At 44.1% G+C, this 20,405-nt stretch overlaps 3 protein-coding genes across 6 annotated transcripts in view; 1 reads left to right on the top strand and 2 right to left on the bottom strand.

The window, feature by feature from the left end:
• Nucleotides 1-20,405, bottom strand: part of LOC128418426 (interferon-inducible GTPase 5-like) — a 219,045-nt gene that overhangs the window by 140,888 nt on the left and 57,752 nt on the right. The gene's annotated exons all lie outside the window — the stretch shown is intronic.
• LOC128418415 (interferon-inducible GTPase 5-like) overlaps nucleotides 1-20,405 on the bottom strand; it is a 175,179-nt gene that overhangs the window by 41,333 nt on the left and 113,441 nt on the right. The window contains exons 1-2 of one of the 3 annotated variants that reach the window (XM_053398062.1): nucleotides 10,399-10,750; nucleotides 3,040-4,380 (exon numbers count right to left, since the gene is read on the bottom strand). The exons of 1 other annotated variant lie outside the window; for it this stretch is intronic. In XM_053398062.1, the coding sequence (XP_053254037.1) occupies nucleotides 3,078-4,379 (1,302 nt within the window). In that variant the 5' untranslated portion in view covers nucleotide 4,380; nucleotides 10,399-10,750 and the 3' untranslated portion in view covers nucleotides 3,040-3,077. Of the gene's footprint in view, nucleotides 1-3,039; nucleotides 4,381-10,398; nucleotides 10,751-20,405 lie in introns of those variants that run through there. One more of the 3 variants, XM_053398063.1, reaches the window with a different exon arrangement.
• On the top strand, nucleotides 15,103-19,740 carry LOC128418442 (interferon-inducible GTPase 5-like). Of its 2 annotated transcripts, none has more exons than XM_053398115.1 (2): nucleotides 15,103-15,276; nucleotides 18,413-19,740. In XM_053398115.1, the coding sequence occupies exon 2, from the start codon at nucleotides 18,429-18,431 to the stop codon at nucleotides 19,575-19,577; it is 1,149 nt and encodes a 382-aa protein (XP_053254090.1). In that variant the 5' UTR covers nucleotides 15,103-15,276; nucleotides 18,413-18,428; the 3' UTR covers nucleotides 19,578-19,740. The 2 variants fall into 2 exon arrangements, with proteins under 2 accessions (XP_053254090.1, XP_053254089.1); XM_053398114.1 differs by having other exon boundaries at nucleotides 15,103-15,268.

Genomic DNA, 20,405 nt, shown 5'->3' on the forward strand with positions numbered 1-20,405 from the left:
CCCCAATATGAGCTCAGATATGAATGCTCAATAAAAAGGACATCTGGAAGATCCCTACAGCCTTCCTCAAACTGATGCCTTCCAGATGTTTTGGACTTCATTGGCCATGCTGGCTAGAGCTGATGGGAGTTGTAGTCCAAAACCTCTGAAGCATTACTTGCTTTGGGAAGGCTGAGGTGAAATACTACTATACCGTGAGATTAGGACAGAACTAAACCACCCATGTAGGGACGCGGGTGACGCTGTGGGTTAAACCACAGAGCCTAGGACTTGTCGATCAGAAGGTCAGCGGTTCGAATCCCCGTGATGGGATGAGCCCCTGTTGCTCGGTCCCTGCTCCTGCCAACCTATCAGTTCGAAAGCACGTCAAAGTGCAAGTAGATAAATAGGTACCGCTCCGGCGGGAAGGTAAACGGCGTTTCCATGCGTTGCTCTGGTTTGCCAGAAGCAGCTTAGTCATGCTGGCCACATGACTTGGAAGCTGTACACCGGCTCCCTCGGCCAATAAAGCGAGATGAGCGCCGCAACCCCAGAGTCGGTCACGACTGGACCTAATGGTCAGGGGTCCCTTTACCTTTACCTTTTTAAACCACCCCACCCACAATTTACCACTCTATTCGTGGTTGGCAATGGGGAGTTTCAACCATTTGTTTCATTGTGGGGGGTCAAAATGATGCAACCTGTTTGAGTGAGGGAATGGCATTTCATGTGGCATTCACTCCCTAACTCTTCAGCCCTGGCCTTCACACAAATTCATTTAGGTCTGGATAGATCAGGCCCATAAATCAATGTTAGTGCTACCCCCAGCATGATGAAATTTGAAGGACTGGCTGCTTGAGCAGGGGGCTCCACAAAGCCACCCAACCTTTATTTTATCTTCAGGAAGGCTTGTTCTATGTTCTGTCACCGGGTGTTGCCATTTTCTTGGTCTAACCCAACAGAGCCAGCTCTACTATTAGTGTGAAGCAGCTGCCTCAGGTAGCAGATGCTGAGAGTGTGCGTATTGGAGGAAGCCCAGTGGTGGCGGCTATCCCTAGCCATTGCCCTTGAGGATCCCTGCTAGCCACTCTCCTCTTTTCAGATGCCATGAGACCCTTTGCATACCCTCAGGCAACAAAACGCCTTGGGTTGATTCTTCCTCAGAGAATAGATGTCGGGGATTGTGAATGTGGCGGAGACAGGGGATCAGGAGGCTGACCCAGGAAAGGGAGCCACTGGTTTATGGGAGCCAGACCAGGAGAAGGAAGAAGAAGAGTTGGGGCAGGATGAGGTGGAGGAAGAAGAAACTGTTCAGCCAAGGGATGGGCCAGTTGACTCCCCACCTTCCCCTGCTCCACCATCGCCTAGTACCAGAAGGGGCTTGAAGAGGAATGAGCAGCAGCAGCTTCCGTGCAGAAGAAGTCGCCCTGTGGGAGCTGCTGTCAGTGTTTCTCTTGCCAATAAAGTGTCAACTACCAGCCATGCATCTTCCTGAGCTGCTGCAGTGGGCCATGACCATTATGTTCCAGTGTGTTTTAACCAAAAAAGCAAAACCACACATGCAAAAGTTCACAAAATCCCTCCTAGCCTAAATTGTCTGCAGGCTCTACTATCCTCAGACTGAACGAAGAAGAGAGACTCATGTTTTAAGGAATGCCATAACAAAAAGTTCAAAGTGGTTGCAAGTCCTTAACTTTATTAATCTCGAACTTTTAACTATGTTTTAAAACAATTTCTAGCCCCTGTGGTGCAGGCGACTCTCCCTGGCCACCTAACCCAGGATCTCTCACTTTGAGAGATGACCCTCTTCCTCAAACCAAGGGAAGTGTCAGCAAAGCATTTTTGAAATAAAAGGGGGAGAGGAGACCAGGCAGTGTGACGGTTTTGCTTCATTCAGGGGGGAAATGTATGCTTGATTTCTATGAAGCAGAAATCCAGTTTCTCATCTCAGTTCCATTTATGACGAAATTAGCCCCCCTCCCCCTTCATATCAACACAGAAAATTCAGTATTCAAGGATGAGTCTTCAGACACATAGCAAATGCCTTTCCTTTACTTGGTGGAACTTAATTGAGCACTACAGAAAATAAGATAAATGAGGTTAATAACATCAAAACAGTATAGTGTGTTAGCATTACAAATCTGAAATATTGTTAAGGCTGAGAAACCTTGACTAAATCTTAACTAAATCATAATTGGCTGAATCAGCAAGGCTAGAATTGGACAGGAAACAAAATATTACATGGGCCAAATGAGAGAGAGAGAGACGCTCCAAGGAAGGGGTATTTATTCCCAAATTCTCCTTTGCAGGAGGTTTTTTCCCTACGCTTTCTCAATTATCGATGAAAGGCAAGATTGCATTCCACAAAATCTGCAACTTCATCATCATCATCGTTGTTGTTGTTGTTGTTGTTGTTGTTGTTATTATTATTATTATTATTATTATTATTATTATTATTATTATTCTAAATTGAATTTATATACTGCCCTATACCCAGAGGTCTCAGGGCAGTTCACAGAAAACTTCATGAAAGGAAAAAACTATATGCCCAAAATACCTACACTTCAACTTCTACAGTAATTTTGATTATTGCCTACTATCATCTAACGAAGCAGTTTTAGCAACATCTAATAAAACTACATCAAAGGCAAACAATTCTCTTTTTTAAAGGCATACCTGGGTAGAAGTTACACAGAGAGGTTTCAATAGGATGTTACATCAATATGACAAATGTGTCTAGTTTACATCTGAGCATATTTTAAAAGTATCAGTTAAAAATAGCATTCACTGTGGACATGACATGTTTATGAATCTCTAAGGGTGGGATGATTAAACCTGGCCAATTCAATTCATAAGAGTATTGGGTTCCATACAGGAAATGGGGAGCAGTGGTGTGCCTGTCTGGCACGCTTGTCTCCAAAGGACTTTACAAAAATTGTTGCTTTTTATTCCTATTTTTTAAAGCTTGATTGTGTTGTATTGCGGTAAGGCAAGTCAGCTATAGGGTCTGCTCCATGGTCTCTAGAACGAGCCAAAATGAGAATGAAACAGGGGGCCAAAGTGGGAATGTTTGCCATCGCAGCAGCAGCAGTTCCTACTTACTTCACCTTGGGTTGCATCAAGTCCTGTGCCTGCCTGGGTGCTCTGCCTGGGGCTCTGGGTTCCAGGGCTTTCTTTCGAACCCTATCAGCATCCTCAGCTAGATTATCCAGGAACCTCGACAGCATCCAATAAGTGATGACAAAAGACACCCCTGCTGCTACCAAGCTTCTAACTAGTGAAGGCGGGAAAAATTCTTTTGTATAATTGGTTATTTTCTTTATAACCAGATCAATGGTAATTTCTATCATCTGAGGAGACTTCATCACGGCCTTCAGTTCTTCAACAGGCTTCCCAGCCAATCTGGCCAGCCTAGCTAAGGAGTCATCATCCAGCTCAAACATCTTGTAGAAGGCAACCAGGGACCCAAGCAAGAGGGCAGTATCACAAGCCAGAGGAAGGTCTGGAATGGGAATAGCATTGATGCCAGCAGACACCAGTGATATTTTCCACAGGTGACTCTTCAGCGCAGATTTCTTCTTTTCTGTGAATTCAGGGGAAAACATGGGAAGGCTGAGCAGGAATGCAAGTCTCTTCAGGCTGGGCAGATCTTTCTCCAAGGTCTCTACCAGTCGGGGGAAGTCATACTTGTCAAGGTCAAAGGAGGAGATCAAAAAGACTTGAGGGATGGTGTTCCTGAAGCACTTCCTAAGCTGCTTCTTGAAGTCATTCCTCATCTTTTCAAGGACTTCCTCTGCATTGAAGGTATTTGGGTAAGACCTTTCCATGTTGGATAGATCTGAATCTACTTTGGAGCGCACAAAATAACACTTCTTCTCCATCTTCTGGATCGCCTGAGCTAGGTCAATGTGGTTGGATCGGAATCTCTCTGAGCCAACAATGATAAAGAAGTCATAGCGGGGGAAATCCACCTTCTTAAGGTAACTGTCTGGTGAAAAATCTGGGGATCCAATTCCTGGCAGGTCCCAGAATTTCACTTTGGGATACTTAGAATGGGTATAAACATTTGGATCCACTGTAGTTTCTGTCACTCCTACAGCGGCAGCACCAACATCTTCTGCCTTCTTGCCTTGGAGAGCATTGATGAGGGATGATTTCCCAGAGCCTGTCTCTCCAGTGATGGCAATGTCAAGCTCAGTGTTTTCCATCTCTTCCAGCTCCTTTTTTACTTCTGAAGCTGCTTCCTTCATTCCACCATCACCGAAAGCCTCCATAAACCTCTCATATATCTTGATTGCTATATTGAAAGGTGTCTTGGGGTCGAAATTCACGTCTATATTTTTCAATATACCCTGGAAAATCTCAGGCAACGATGAAAGTTTTCCTGCATATGAATTCATCCTAGAAGAAAAAGGGAGAGCTCAGAAAGGCTTTGTCAATACTATTGGCCCATCTAGCTGGGAAACTCAGTGATGATTTACACTCAGCTCAAATATAAATATTCTCTGCTCAGCAAGAAAAAGCTTGAATTTTGATACTGTGGGCATTTCTACAAGGAATTCCTTTTGTGCTCAGTGTTGCTCTTAAATTTACATTCTTCTCAGTGTCCACACAACAGCATCATTATCAAAATGCCATTTTATATTTCACACACCCCATTGAATCCAGACTTTCAATTTCCTTGCTTTCTCTGTTTTTGTTTTTACATATTGAGTTTTGCACAGAAACTGTAAATTCAGATTAAATGCCAAGAAAACATTGGAATTTTGATGAGGATATTGTCATGTAGACACTCAAAAACTTCCATGTATAAGTAGAAAGAAGTCCTCAATAAACTGTGGTGTGGAAGCTTCCTACCAGAAGTGGCTCACTGTCACAGGACTGCCAGGGAATGCCTTGAGGAGCGGGAACAGGCAGAGGGAGACAGAGAGGAAGTGATGGATGGGGAAGAGGGAGAGATCCCTGAGGCGGAACGGCTCTCTGATGCTGAAGCAGAGCCCCAGCACCACACAGGAACAGACGGAGAGCCGGTCCCTGTGCTTTCTGCACAGGAGAGGAGGGAGTTAAAACGCAGGGAGGAGAGACGTCCCATGAAACTTCCCCGCCTTTTCTGTTGGAGGAGAAGCCAGAGAAGACCACTCCCCAAATCTGAACCAGACGATGACTGACAAATATGACCTGTCAGACATATGGGGGCTACGAAATCCAATGGAGAGAGACTTCACTTTCTTCTCAAATACAAATCAATCATTTTTGAGAACTGATTATTTATGAATATCCAGAGACTTGGTTCCTAGGGTTACTAAAACTGAAATTTGCCCTAAGACTTGCTCTGATCACAATGCAGGTTTTTTTGAGATGAAATTATATCTGCAGGGTTTCTTCAGATGGAGGATGAATGATGAGTTGTTGAGGAATGAACAGGTGATTAGTAAGGCCCAGAAGACTCTAAAAGATTATTTTGAAATAAATATGAGCACAGAGGTGGAAACAAGAGTCATTTGGGGCGCAAGTAATGCTGTAATGAGAGGTTTCCTCATACAACAAAATTCCATAAAGAAAAAGATACAGAATGAGAAAAAAGAAAAATTCCTGTCTCAAATAAAAGATAAAGAGAAGAGCCTAAGATGAACGCCTAAGAATCAACAGATTCAAAAAGAAATTAAAGCTTTGCAGATCCAATTTTCTCAAATTATTAATCAAGAAATAGAATGGGAAATAAAAATGATGAAACAGATAAATTTTGAATCTGCAAATAAACGTGGAAAATTGTTGGCTTGGCAATTAAAAAAGAGACAGAAACAAAGTACCATTACAAATATTGTCTCTGATGGGAAATCTGTGGAAAACCCTGCAGATATAAGAAAATGTTTTTCAGAAATATTTCAAACAGCTGTATAAAAAAGGTAAAGAAGATAAAGACAAAATTGAGCAATTTCTTAAAGCAAATGAAATGCAAAAATTCCCGAGGATAAAATGATACTACCTAATGGTATGATTACAAGACAGGAGGTTGAGATAGCAATAAACCAGATGCAGTTAGGCAAAGCCCCAGGACCAGATGGTTTTTCTGCAAAATATTATAAAACTTTGAAAGATTGGTTAATTCAGCCGTTAGCAGATGTGTGAAATAAAATTTTAAGAGGGGACAAAGCACCCGAAACCTGGAAAGATGCTTTTATAACCCTGATTCCAAAACCAGATCAAGATAGATCCGACATGAAAAATTATAGACCGATCTCATTACTTAATGTGGATTACAAAATTTTTGCAAATATATTGGCCAACAGATTGAAAAAGGTTGTATCAGGTTATATTCATAAGGATCAGGCAGGGTTTTTTTGCCTGGGAGACATATGAAAGATAATATTAGGAACATAATTGATGTATTAGAAAGGCTGGAAGCTAAAAGAAATTGTAAAGCAATGTTAATGTTTATAGATGCTGAAAAGGCCTTTGACACTGTTTCTTGGTTATTTATGAAAAAAAAATCTGGAAAGAATAGAGGTTGGACAGGAGTTTTTAAACGGTATTAATGAGATCTATTTTGAACAAAAAGCAAAAATTATAGTCAATAATGTGGTATCAGAAGAAATAAGAATTGAGAAAGGAACCAGGCAAGGGTGCCCACTTTCCCTCTGCTATTTATTTCGGTTCTGGAGGTTCTGCTAAATATGTTAAGGAAAGAGGAGGAGGTAAAAGGAATTGTAGTAGGTGTCAGCATCGCCCTTGAGCCAGTGCCACGAACTGGACTCATCTACTTCAGCCCCGACTGGGCTAGGCGATCTGGGTAGCACTTCCAGAGACCACCTTCTGCACAGGAACAGGTCAAAGTGCTGTGGACTCACAGCTTAGAGTTGTGAGCACCGGATTCACTCCAACAAGAAGACAGTCATCGCACAGCAGAGTATTGCAGAGTATAGCAGAGCATAAATGACTCGGAGAGCAGCTCTGTAGAATATCTTCTTTATTCTATCTACAACTATAACACACAACTATATACAGAGCTAAATGAGGTCTAAGCATAAATGAATGCTGAACTGCACTGAGTGTCTGCAGCTGCTCTTAGCAGCAACCTTATCTATATACACAATCTCTCTCTAACACTCAGTCTCTCTCTCTCCGACACACTGACTGACTGACTCTTTGATGTTAGGCTGGAGCGGAATAAGTAGAGAGCAGAACACCGCCCCTCCTCTCTGGAAAATCACCAGACTCATCAGGAGATTCTTGGATATGGGAGGGGTGAAATCTCCTCAGTAGGATCCAAGCAATATAAATTAAAAGCCTTTGCTGACGACCTGGTATTAACTTTACAGGACCCAGAAACTAGTGCAATAAAAGCACTGGAACTGATACAGGAGTTTGGGCAGGTAGCAGGATTTAAATTAAATAAGAGCAAAACCAAAGTTTTGAAGGGAAATTTAGATAATGAGGAAAGAAAAATTCTCTTAGAAAAGACAGGCCTTGCTTTTGTGAAAAAAAGTTAAGTGTTTGGGTGTGAACTTATCGGTGAAAAATTTGAATTTATATAAAAAATAATTATGAAAAATTATGGAATGAAATCAAGAGAGCTATTGAGATATGGTCAAATTTAAAACTTTCATTGATGGGCCTAATATCGGTGGTTAAGATGAATGTATTGCCAAAGATGTTGTTTTTATTCCAAGCTTTACCAGTTATTGATAATGTTAATTGTTTTAAAGAATGGCAGAAGGCGCTGTCTAAATTTATCTGGCTAGGGGAAAAACCCATAATTAAATATAAATTACTTACAGATGTAAAAGAAAGAGGGGGATTTTCCCTTCCAGATTAAAGATATACTTTGAAGCTGCTGCCTTCTGCTGGATTAAGGACTGGATTCAATTAGAAAATGAAGATGTTTTAGATTTGGAAGGACTGGACAATCGATTTGGATGGCATGCATATTTATGGTATGACAAGTTAAAGGTCCACAGTGGTTTTAAGAATCATATAATCAGAAAGGCATTATACAATGTATGGATTAGGTATAAAGATCTTCTAGTAAGAAAAACACCCAAGTGGATTTCGCCAATGGGAGCACAGGCCCCAAAAAAGTTAAATATAGAAAATAAATGGTTGAGGTATTTGGATTTATTTCTAGAAGATCATGAAGGCTTTAAACTAAAACCATTTGAACAAATTAAAGATAAAGTGAATTAGTTACAATATCACCAAATTAATGAATTATATAAGATTGATAGGAGAAATGGTTTTGCAATAGAAAAATCCAAACTGGAAATGGAGTTGTTAGACACTAAAGTTAATATGTTGGAGTGGCATACAAAGGATGAACAAGTTAAATCGATAATGATTGATTGGGCAAGAGACGTAGGACATAATATAATGTTGGAGGACTGGGAGAGGTTATGGAACAAAGGGGTTAAGTTTACTGCATGTACAATGTTAAAGGAAAATATTATGAAAATGATGTATAGGTGGTACTTAACCCCAGTAAAACTAGCAAAGATTTATCACAATAGTGATAATCTTTCCTGGAAATGTAAAGAAAATGAAGGCAACCTTTTTTCATATGTGGTGGACCTGCCCCAAGGTGAAAGACTTCTGGGAGATTTATAATGAATTGGACAAAATGTTGAGATATACATTTATTAAGAAACCAGAGGCCTTTCTTCTTGGGATAAGAGGCCTGGAATTGCCCAAGAAAGATGTTAAATTACTTTTGTACGTCATGACGGCTGCTCAAATTTTACTAGCTAAGAACTGGAAAATACAAGAATTACCAACTGTGGAAGATTGGCAGGTGAAGATGATGGATTTCTTGGAGCTAGCTGACCTGACTGGAAGAATCCGCGACCAAAAAGAAGAGGAATACTAAGAAGACTGGAAGAAATTTAAAGACTATTTGAATAAATATTGTAACATAAAAAATTAGAAATCACTTGAAAGTACCAAATAGGCCTAGGATTAAAATAGGATTTATTAAATAAATGGGGTTTAGAAAGTAAGAAAAGTGAATAAGTTAGATAATAACTGGAAATATTTTGGTTTAAGAATGATATTGGAAAGCTGTTACACAGAGATACAAGGAAATTCAGAAGGAAGGGAATGGAGGAAGTCAACCAATATGTAAATAAGTATGGGCTTTTAAAAGATTAAGTTCACTCTTATTGATTATTTCTTATATGGTGGTGGATAAGAGGTTTATTCTGCTGTGTGTGTGGGTGGTTTTTTTTTGTTTTCCTTCTTTTTGGATGCGCTTTTTATTTTATTTTCTTCTTCCTTTCTGTGTTATTTGTTCTGTTATGTGGTTTAATTGCAGAAAACTTAATAAAAAAAATTTAAACTTTTTTTTGAATGGTGATGCCCATTAACTTGGGGGGCCTGGTCCCCTCAAGTATTTTCTGGGGGGAGAAGCCCACCCGGCCCCTAGGAGTTGGCTACTATGATTCTAGGATTGGGAGCTAGATGAAATGATATAATTGGGTCCCCTCTAAGCCTGTGGTTTCATAACTGTAAGGCTGGATTTTGTAGTAAAAGGAACTGCTGAAGTGGTCAAACTGGTCTGACCAAGTTCATGGATCTGGACAAGTCTGTTAGGCATCTATTTGCATGTCTAAAGTGTTGGTGAACTACAGATGTGTTGCCATAGAAATGACTACCTAGTGATGCTTCAAAAAGGAGAGGGTGAGCTTTCCCACATCCACTGGCTCGATGCCACCTCACCAGGGACTAGGGCTAGCCTTTGTCTAGTCTCATCTGGAGCTGGGAAGACAAGGACCAGACTTGCTGTCAGTGCTGAAACCCTGCAAGAAAACTTTTGGGGAATTAACATCTGTTGGAGTGTTACTGCTGTGAGACCTTTCAGCTTGTGCTGAATTCTCCAAAGACCACAGACCCTGGGTGCATGCCAGGAACCCCACAGGCTCTTGCCACTGCTCGGCAGAGAGAGAGGGAGGTTTTCTAACTTTGCTTCAGAAGCATGCCATCTGCACCCCTCAGACTGCTTTTGTCCCACTGCCTAGTCTTATGTGGCTCACAATGTACCTTTCCACTGATCAGCCATCTTGTAGGTGGGAGAAGGGGAGGTTCCAGATAGTTTGCCTAGTTTCATGGGCAAAGGGGGATGGACAGTGTGGGGGGCTTCAGATAACTGTTAACCTCTGCTGTCTAGCCTCCTTTTAAACACTCTCAGATACTCCCCAGTCAACTCAACAGGACAGAAAGGATTTGCAGGCAGAGGACAGTTTGAAACGTTCCCTCCCCATCCCATGATTCTGATGATAATCCCTCTCCCCCCAATGCTGCTATAAACCTTAGGGGAAAGCTCAAGAGCAGCAGAAGATCAAACATCATTAGGATCACAAGGCTGCCAGCTGAGCAAGGGGCAAGCAGGCTGGGAGAGAAGGACTTTGAAGGACCTCTGTTAAGACTTACTTGCTCCTTGAGATTCTTGACAAACAGACGTTTGAGGATAGGATAGTTTGTCTTCTCACTTCAGCTGCTCACACTCTCTCCTGTCCTCTCTGGACTCTGTGGCAGAAGAGCTAGAAGATCTCAACAGACTGATGCTTTTGTTCTTGTGAGTTGGTGCTAGCAACAGGAAATCTGTGGTCTGCCCTCAGCTAGGCTTTGAGCATAACAAACATATGCAGAAGAGGCTGTGGTTGCTCGCTGCCTGGACCCCCTCACTCCTGTTTGGAATTTTCACATCAAAATTCCCAACTGCAGTCTACTAGGTTACAGAATTAGCTTTTCTAAGACTTTTCTCCTGAGTTTTGATGCAGTGTGAGCTATTGCTCCCAATCAGGACCCAGCACAGTCCAATAAATGATTTACAAGAAGGAGGATGTGCAGCAACACCATTTAGCTTTCGTTTTCTCAGAAATCACTTGTTTGAGCAGAGCTGTGTGCTGGGCGGGGAAGGCCGAGAGGAAAACTTGTAAACAGGATCTAATTTCTACTGCAATATCATAAAAACCCACAGCTACTTTCATAGGAGAGACCTATGCCATGCCATTTACAAAGTTACTTCAACACTGGTCATCTTTGCTTCTGCCAGTACACTGATATTAGTTCGCCTGTCTTCCCAAGTGATGTGTAAAATTTTTCAGAGACACTGTTGATGGAATCTTTCGAGGAGCTGGAGATGGCGTTTATAAGTGGTCCATGTTTCACAAGCATACAGTAAGGCTGGTAGTACAATAGCTTTGTAAACAAGCATTTTGGTTTCCCTGCAAATGTCCGGGTCCTCAAACACTCTGCACTTCAATCAGGAGAAAGCTGCATTTGCAGAGCTCAGGTGATGCTGGATTTTGGCATCAATGCTGGCCCTTGTGGAAAGATAACTGCCTAGGTAGGAGAAGTGATCAACATTTTTTAACGTTACACCATTGAGTTGGATTTGTGGCGCTGCAGAGGGGTTGTTTTGTACTTGTTGGTGCAGCACTTTGGTTTTTTGGATGTTGAGTGATAGGCCAAGCTTTTTGCAAGCTTCTGCAAAGATATTTAGGATGGTTTGGAGGTCATCCTCTGAGTGTGCGCACACTACGTTGTCATCAGCATACTGAACCTCTGTTATGGTAACCTCACTCTTTGCTTTCAGCCTGCTCAGACTGAAAAGTCCACAGGGCATTACGATTTACAGTGTCAAAAGCCTTAGTCAGGTCAATAAACACCATATACAGGGGTTGGTTTTGCTCTCTGCATTTTTCTTGAAGCTGTCGAGTGGTGAAAATCATGTCCGCTGTCCCCCTAGAAGGCCGAAAACCATTTTGGGATTCAGGAAGCGTCACCTCGGATATTGTTAAGAGACAGTTTGCTAAGATCCCTGCAAGAATTTTGCCGGCTGCAGCCGAGAGATGCCTTGATAGTTTCCACAATCAGTTCTATCACCTTTTTAAAAGAGATTGATAATTTTGGCATCCCTAAAGTCTGCTGGGATCTCTTCTCTTTCCCAGATTTTTTCAATGAGCTTGTGAAGTTGTTGTGTAAGTTCAATTCCGCCCACTTTGAAGATTTCGGCAGGTATCCATTAGGTCTACTGGCTTTTTTGTTTTTCATTTGGGTAATAGATGTCCACAACTCTCCCAGATTTGGAGATACTGCAAGCTCTAACTTGTTTTTACAGAATTTGAGAGAGGTCCTCAGCAGCTACGGGTGAGTTGCGGTTAAGGAGATGTTGATAATATTCTTTCCAGTGCAGTGCAATAGCTTCTTTACCTTTTAGAAGTGTGATACCGTCTGCTGAGTGTAGGGGGCATATGCCATGATTTATTGGCCCATAGATGGTCTTTGTGGCTTTAAAGAAACTCTGTGCATCATGAGTGTCAGCTAAGGGCTGGATCTCTTGAGCTTTTTTATCCACCAGGTTTTTTTTTGTTGTTCTCTGGTTCTTCTTTGAACCTCAGCCTTAGCAATGGCATAGGTTTTTTTCTAAGTGGCACAGTTTCTATCTCTTTGCCAGATCTGAAAGGCCTTCCTTTTCTTGTCCATCATGCATTCAATCTCACTGTCATTCTCATCAAACCAATCCTGGTGTTTCTTGGTTTGGTATCCAATAGTTTGTTCACAGGCTGCTATAATGGATGTTTTAGCTTGGTCCAGTGTTCCTCAATGTTATCAGGGAATTCTGAAAGCAGATGGTCCTTAAGAGTCGTTTGGAAGCAATCCCGCTTAATGGGATCTTGAAGGGCTTGAGTGTTCATTTTGAGCCTTGGTTTCCTTCCTTGAAGCCTGCATTAAGGTATAATCTTGATAGCCATCGTGGAGCGTATTAGTCGGTGATCTGACTGGCAGTCATCAGCGCTTGTCATGGCTCTGGTAAGGAGCACATCACATCAATCTTTAGCATGGACAATAACATAGTCTAAGAGGTGCCAGTGGTTTGACCGAGGATGCCTCCATGTTCGACAGTGGAATTTGCTGCCAAGGAGTGTGGTGGAGTCTCCTTCTTTGGAGGTCTTTAAGCAGAGGCTTGACAACCATATGTCAGGAGTGCTCTGATGGTGTTTCCTGCTTGGCAGGGGGTTGGACTTGATGGCCCTTGTGGTCTCTTCCAACTCTATGATTCTATGATTCTATGATTCTATGATTCTAAGTTTTAAATTTATTTTTCTGTCAAAAGAGTGTGTAATAACTCTTTGGTAATAACAAAGTTGTGTGCTGCACATATCGTAAAAAGTAAGATTCCGTTCTGGTTGCTGTTGCCAACTCCTTCTTTCCCAATAGTCCCAGGCCACAGAACAATATCTTGCCCAACTCTTGCATTTAAATCACCCAGGAAGATAGTTTTATCTTTCTTAGGCGTCTCTGATAGGATGGTATCCAGCTGAGAGTAAAATTTTTCTTTAATATCTTCATCGGCATCCAGTGTTGATGCATAAGCCTTATAATAGTAGCATGTTGGTTTTGGGTGAGCTTTATTTGAAGGGTTGAGAGTCGCTCATTAATGCCGGTAGGGACTTCTGACAGGAGCTTCACAAGATCGTTTTTTATAAGCGAAAAGAGTCTCATGGGGTTTACATTTGCCCAGCATGCTTCAGAGAAGGCCCCTCCCCCTGTGACAGCCTCTGAGAACCACTTTAACCACAGAGTTAGGAGTCTACATGTGTTTCCCCTCCAAATATCGTATTTGAGGGGCAACCCCTCCCAAAAAAGTTGATGGGCATTGCCATTGCCCTTGTAGCAGGAACACGACTCCTGCCGGGCTTGGAGATGGAGAGGGAGCCAAGCAACAGAGGTAACAGGACTGTGTGCTGGGGTGCCAACTTAAAATACGGGGGAAGGCAGGTAAGCCCTGCCTCACCTCATAGATCACAAGATGTGGAGCAGCCCCCTCCAATATTTCAATATTTCAATATCTCGGCCCCTGGGAGCTGGTCCTATAACTGTGCGCAAGTCATTCTCATGCTCCCCAGCTCCTCTCCCTCTTTCACCCATCGCGGCTCAGCTCTGCACGCCAAAATGGTGCCCAGGCACTGCTGATTAAAGAGGCTGCTAACAAGTCTCAGCACCTTTAACTAACTACCATACCTAGAATTCTTTGGGGAAAGCCATAACTGGGGTATCCTAGGCATAGGGCTCCTGTTTTTATCCCACACCACCCCATATGCTTCAGTTTTTCTGTCCTTTGGAGCCAGCCATGTGGGGATCACACTGCATCAAAACTCGGGAGAAATAGGATGACATGATACAAAGACTCCAAACAAATTTGTTCTTTTCACTGTTGGGGAAAACTTTGTTTGCATTCTCCTCCTCTGCTTTCAGGCTGGAGAAATTTCTGCTTCCTTTTACTCTCTGTCATGACCCAGCACAGTCCAAGAAATTATTTACAAGGAGGAGGAACTAGGGCAAACTCATTTAGGTTTCCTTTTCTCAGAAATCACCTGTTTGAGCAGAGCTGTGTACTGGTCAAGGGTGGGGGAGAGGAAAACTTGGAAACAGGATGTAATTTCTGATTGAAGATAACAAAAAGCCGCAGCTACTTTCCCCTTTCTAAAATTAAGCAGGATAAATAAATAAACAGCAACAGAGCTGATAATATAATTTATTATAAATGCTCTGCTGCTGAGCAGTACATGATTGCACCGATTTATTTTTTTTTATCATATCCCAGAGTCCGAAAGACCCATAGTGATAGGGGCATTCTGCCATAGGGAACTTATTTAGCGCCAGCCATTTCTGAACTCTTACCGCCGTACAGTGTGTCAAAAGATTTCAGATTAAAATTGCCACTGCTGGCACTGAAAGCGTGGGACAAGAAATTCCTGCTGTAGATGCTTCTCTAATGGCTTTGCAGATGCAGCTGCTACCTGCCTGCCTGGTCTGCACTGAGAGGGAGTCAGAGGGTGGGGGTGGCGAAGAGCTCCAGCTCCCAAGGCTGCAGGAAGCTGGAGGACAAGCTGGGGGAAGGGAAGGCAAGTCTCTCTGCATGAGGCTGGAGAAACCCTTGAAGGGAGCAATGCCCGGTGCCCCCTGAATGATGTTCCCTAGGGCTGAAGGTGTCAGATAAGACACAGGCTTTGCTGTCAGTCTAGGAACACTCTCAGGAGAGTTTGGTGTCCTTCCTGACTGCCTGGTTTGCAAAGCCAGCTTCTCATGCGGCTCTGGCTATGCGTTGCAATTTCGTCCTCGCTCGTACTTTCGCTTTCTTCTTTCCTTTTTTTAGTGCGACGATCGGGAGGGAGAGGGAATAAAAGCGAGAGCGAGGAAGAGAATTGGACGGAGAAAAGGCTAAGAGACCAGCAAGCAAAGTCTCCGAAGAGGGAACTGAGCTTTACTGCAAAAAAATTCGGACTGGCCACAGGTAAGGAGGTGAGCATTTCTCCTGGGGCTCTGATGATTTCCGTGTTTTTTGTTTTTCTCTGAACGTGTTTTCGTTAAAGGAGACTCTGAGCTCATTGCTAGGCGGGGGCAGCAGAATCGTTTATTTTTACTCTTAATGACGTTGGAGAAGGCGGCCCTTCTTCCCCGCTGCAAAGGGAATAAATAACATGCCATCACCAGGGAGCAAGCAGAGCTGGTGCTACTCTAAGAGTTGTAAGTAACTGCTCTGAAATCAACGCGGGTCTCCCTTTCGAGCGGTGACGCGTGTTCATTCGACATCTCCCTCTGCAGCTGCTACGAGGCTGCCCTCCTGCTCCTCTCGCCTCCTGCCTCTTTCCCTTTTGGGGGTTTGGCAGAGTGGAGGGGAAAACTCTTTGGAAGCAGGCAGAGCCTTAGCTAGGTGATCTTGCGCCCCTGGCAGAACCGTCCAGATTGCGCCCCCCAGGCCACGGAAAAAGTAGCTCTTCTTTCCCTCTCTCCTCCACCTATTCAATTCCTCACGCACTTCCCCTTGTAATGAATTCTTTCAAAGAAAATCCAGTATTAAATTTATTATTTCTTAATAAAATGTTTCAGCAAAGAAAATGACATTTTGATGTGACTTGACAGTTTTTTTAAATGTAATTCAGTTGTAAAACAATAAACAGACATACAAACCATATCATACTGATTTGTTCCACAAGGATAACTTTCTGGTCTCAGAGCTCGCTCGCGCTCGCGCTCTCTCTCTCTCTCTCTCTCTCTCTCTCTCTCTCTGTGTGTGTGTGTGTGTGTGTGTGTGTGAGAGAGAGAGAGAGAGAGAGAGAGAGAGAGAGAGAGAGAGAGAGAGAGAGCTCACAGCCCACCTCCCTTGCCTCCCCAACCTGGCGATCCCAGATCTCTCCACTGGTGCACACAGCCCTCCCTTCGAGGCTGCTCTTCACCTGCCTACCCAACACACACCTGCAACAGGGAGGGAGGGGGGGAGAGAGAGAGACCTCGTTCATTAGCCCCTCCCGCTCGTTTCCTGACTCTTCCCTCACCTTGGATGCCAGGATCAGAAGGAAAAGAGCTCCCATCCCATTCTCTCCCTCCCTGAAGGGAAGATAGGAGGGAGCGGGGGTGAGAAACGACCAGTTCTGGGCCATCTTTACAAGCTGGACCCTGCTCTGCACTTCGCCGGCCCCCCAGTTTGTTTAGAGGGTTTTTTACCCCCTCACTTTCCTCATGCAACTCCCCCCCCCTTTCCTCTCTCAGCAACACCAACACAAAATCGCAGCAGCCTTCAAGGTGACTTCTTCGGAGGGGAGACAGAGAAGGGAGAGGGGAAGGTTTGCTGAGGGATCAAGAGGCAAGGAATTTGTGTCTGGTCCTTCCACAGGTTGGGGAGAAGGAGGGGGGAGATTTTCCCGAATCTGAGAACAGAAGCCATTCCTTTGGAAAGCTGGTAATGTGCACATTGGGGGAGGGGGGAGAGGGTGGGGGAATACAGACACATTAGGCACATGTGGTTATTAATTACTTAAATCAGTGGTTTTCAACCAGTGTGCTGTGGCACCCTGGAGAGCCTTGAATGCTGGTCAGGGGTGCCGTGGGCAACACTGGCCTCCTTCCCTCTTCCTTCCCTAGCTCCTCCAAAGGCTTGCACAGCTATTTCTTGCAGCAGCCCAGGCTACAAGATCCCCAGGCGAATGATGCCTCTGGGGCTGGCCAGGGGGTGCTGGTTTCCAGGAATTGAAACGGAGCCTCAGAGTAAGCAGGCAAGTGAGCGAGGGAGCCAGGCCAGCCAGACCACCAGCCCTTGCTGTTGGGAATGGACAGACAAGTCCCAGGTCCCTGTGGAGAGGCAGGGACAGTAGATCAGAGACCAGGGGCTGCATCAGCAGCTGCCCAGAGGACTCCCAAGGAGAGGGGAGAGGAGGCTGAGGGAAGACTTAACAAGGACGGGGGTTGTTTGAAAAAGGGTGAGAGGCTGCCAGCTCTGCAGGCAAGGGGTGACATAGCTGGGCTCCTGAGCCCCACAGGGGTGCCGCAGAAAGAAGGTACTTGGTCAAAGGAGCCCTGGACTAAAAAAGGTTGAAAACCTCTGACTTCAATGACAAGCAGGGGCAGAATTTACATAAAGTGTCTAAAGGTAGGGTGCGCTCTTAAAACATACTTAAATAAAACTGCCCCAACCCCTTCATCTTTTTGACCAGACCCTCCTCTACTGCACCTTCAGACTGATAACTCTTTGTTGTATCTTTCTAAAAACACTTAAGGTTTAATCATCAATGTAATGGGCACAGCCTCCCTCCCCAACCTAAAAAAATAAAAACAAATCAGGAAGTGCAGTTACTTAAAATGCTGAGAGTCACCTTCCTCATGTCCCTCTCTAAATTCAGGGCTCTTGGGCTCTGCTCCTGTGTCCTGGGCTGGCTGGAAGCAGAGGAGTGGTGGGAGGCACCAGTTGGGGAACCTCCAAGGGAACCCCCAGGGGTAGAATCTCAGAGCCAGGGGATTGGGGGTGGGATGGAGATGAGTGGTCAGAGGAAAGAGGGAGCAGACTGGGAGGAGGAGGAGGAGATGTCGGAAGCTGAAGAGGCAACAGGGTTTAGTGAGCAGGAAGAGTCTGTGGCAGAGAGCGGTCCAGAATCAGAGGCAGAACTGGAGGGGGGTCAAGAGGCAGAGTAGAGACAGGGAATCTCCCCCTTGTGGTGCAACCTGTTTCCGTCCCCCCTGGTGTCCCAGAACATGAAGAGGAATGAAGAGGGCAGAGCAATGAGAGACAAGACGAAAGAAATTCAGGTTGCTGGGAAAGAAGGAGCCTTAGAGAGCGGGGGATGTGGGGACCTACAGTTCTTGCTACCGCTTCATTGGGGCAAGAGATACTGCGAAGACTTGTGTTCACTCAGCCTGCGCTGTTTGGTTTTCTTTGAGTAAAGAGTTAACATCGCTGACAACGGGTGTTTTATTGCACACCAACTCCAGCTCCTGACGTCCCATGACCTTCATATCTTCTACCTATAAAGCTTTGTTGCTTGGCAAATGATAATAATATTGCAGACGCTAGAAGTTTTACAGAGGGCATGCCACTCTTGTTAAATAAATGAATGCTTCTAGTTAGGCCGGTCGCTTAACATTTTTCTGCTTCCTTTCTTGGCAGCACACTGAGATCCACAATGGTGGAAGACTTTGAGGTAGCCATTTCTCAGGGCCAATTAGCAGGCGCTGTGTCACACGTGCTGGCAAAACCACTGCACTTTTTCAACAGCACTCCGCTCCACATTGCCGTAGTAGGAGAGCCCGGCTCCGGGAAGTCCTCCTTCATCAATGCCATGCTGGGTCTTCGGGCCGATGACCCGCGTGCCGCTGCGACTGGCATACAGATGACGACTGTGCAAGTCAAGGATTACCCACACCCGACACTTCCGCAAGTGATCCTTTGGGACCACCCCGGAAGGGGAATGGCAACTTTTGGAGAGGACAAATTTGAGAAGAAGGTCGATTTGAATCACTTTGATTTCTTTGTCATCGTCGGCTCGCAGCGCTTCCACTCCACCCATTCTGACCTGGTCCGTGAGATCCAAGATATGGGCAAGAGCTTCTACTTTGTGCGCACCAAAGCAGACCTGGATCTGTCGGCCGCCAGGAGGCAACAGCCATCTGACTACAATGAGAAGAAGGTCCTCTTGCACATCCAGGAGGACTGCAAAGAGTGCTTGGTAAGAGAAGGAGTGAGGGACCCACAAGTCTTCATCGTCTCCAACTGGGAAGCCGACCGCTTTGACTTCCCCCTCCTGCAGAAAACGCTGAAGAACGATCTCTTGCGGCTGAAGAGGCAAGCCTTTCTGCTCCGCTTCCCTAGCATCTGCCTGCCTATGTTAGAGAAAAAGAAAATCACTGTGAAGGAGAAGATTTGGACCAAAAGGCTTTGTTTGCTGGTCGCTCTTGGAAGCCCAGTTCCCTTCCTTCTCCCCATATTTCTGTTTAGTAAGTTCCGCTCCTGGTGCTTCCTAGACTTTGGCCTGGACAATCCATCCCTTGCAGCTCTGGCCCAGTGTGTTGGAAAGACAAGCACAGCCCTTAAAGCAGCTGTGGGAATGTTCTCTGCCATTTTATGGGTGCTGCCGGACCTGGTGGGACTCTCAGTGATGGCTTATGAATATCACTGCTGGGAGCATTTCCCCATCTTTGGCTGCCTTCTGTCGGGAGGGATTTCGCTTCCTCGCACCTACTTCATGCTGCAGAAATGCATATCGGGTGCTGCTGATGACACCCAGAGGGTTCTGTCCAAAGCTCTTGAGGCAGAGGGGGAAAAGTCCATTTAGCAGCAAGCAGATGTGCCATGATGACTAAGTGCTTGATATATAGTATCTGGTGAATTAGACATGTTTCCATTTTTAAAACAACCACCACCAAAAGACATTAAGATAATAATCAGATGAACAGGTTTTTTATTTTAAAAATTCCATAAATCTTAGGCTTCTCATTTTTTAAAAAAAACCCTAAGTGAAATAATCTGAATGCCAGCATAATACCCTTTCAGTTACTTTTTAAAATTAGTATCTCTATCCAATGTATAAGAATTAAGACCAATACTGAAAGGAGACTTTGGGACAAATGGACTTGCTCCTATTCATAATTCTTTCAGTCCACTAATGAATTGCTCTGTATATGATGTCAGACTAGAAAAAACTAGTGACCTATGTGAACCTGCTTGCAAGGATGGTCTCAAGTTAGAATTTATGCAGGCTGCAGCATTCACTTTCTCTCCTTCTCTCTCTCTCTCTCTCTCTCTCTCTCTCTCTCTCTCTCTCTCTCGATATATATATGCTGCATTTGCTTTTTTTCTTTAGAAACAGGAGTTAGCTCTATATCACAAGTCCCACGCAACATCTCTTTCAGAATGTTCTTTCCCTCATACATACTCAAACTGAAGGAGGGCATTCAGCTAGACAGGAGCCTCCACATTTGTGAAATAGAAAGTTGAGGTAATTTTAGTCTGTTTTAGTATTTTAACTCTTGCATATCTTAAAGCATGACTATAATTGTTTCTTGGTTTTATTATTTTTTCTCTTTGCAAACTGCTTTGAGGTTTTATTAGAATCAAGTGGTGTATAAGTTTTCATGAAATAAACTAATTGGTTAAATTACCG

This window comes from Podarcis raffonei, chromosome 8, assembly GCF_027172205.1.
Source record: "Podarcis raffonei isolate rPodRaf1 chromosome 8, rPodRaf1.pri, whole genome shotgun sequence".
NCBI lineage: Eukaryota > Metazoa > Chordata > Lepidosauria > Squamata > Lacertidae > Podarcis > Podarcis raffonei.

Excerpts from the sequence above, each read along its gene's own strand:
- LOC128418442 (XM_053398115.1), top strand. The coding sequence starts at position 18,429 with ATGGTGGAAGACTTTGAGGTAGCCATTTCTCAGGGCCAATTAGCAGGC.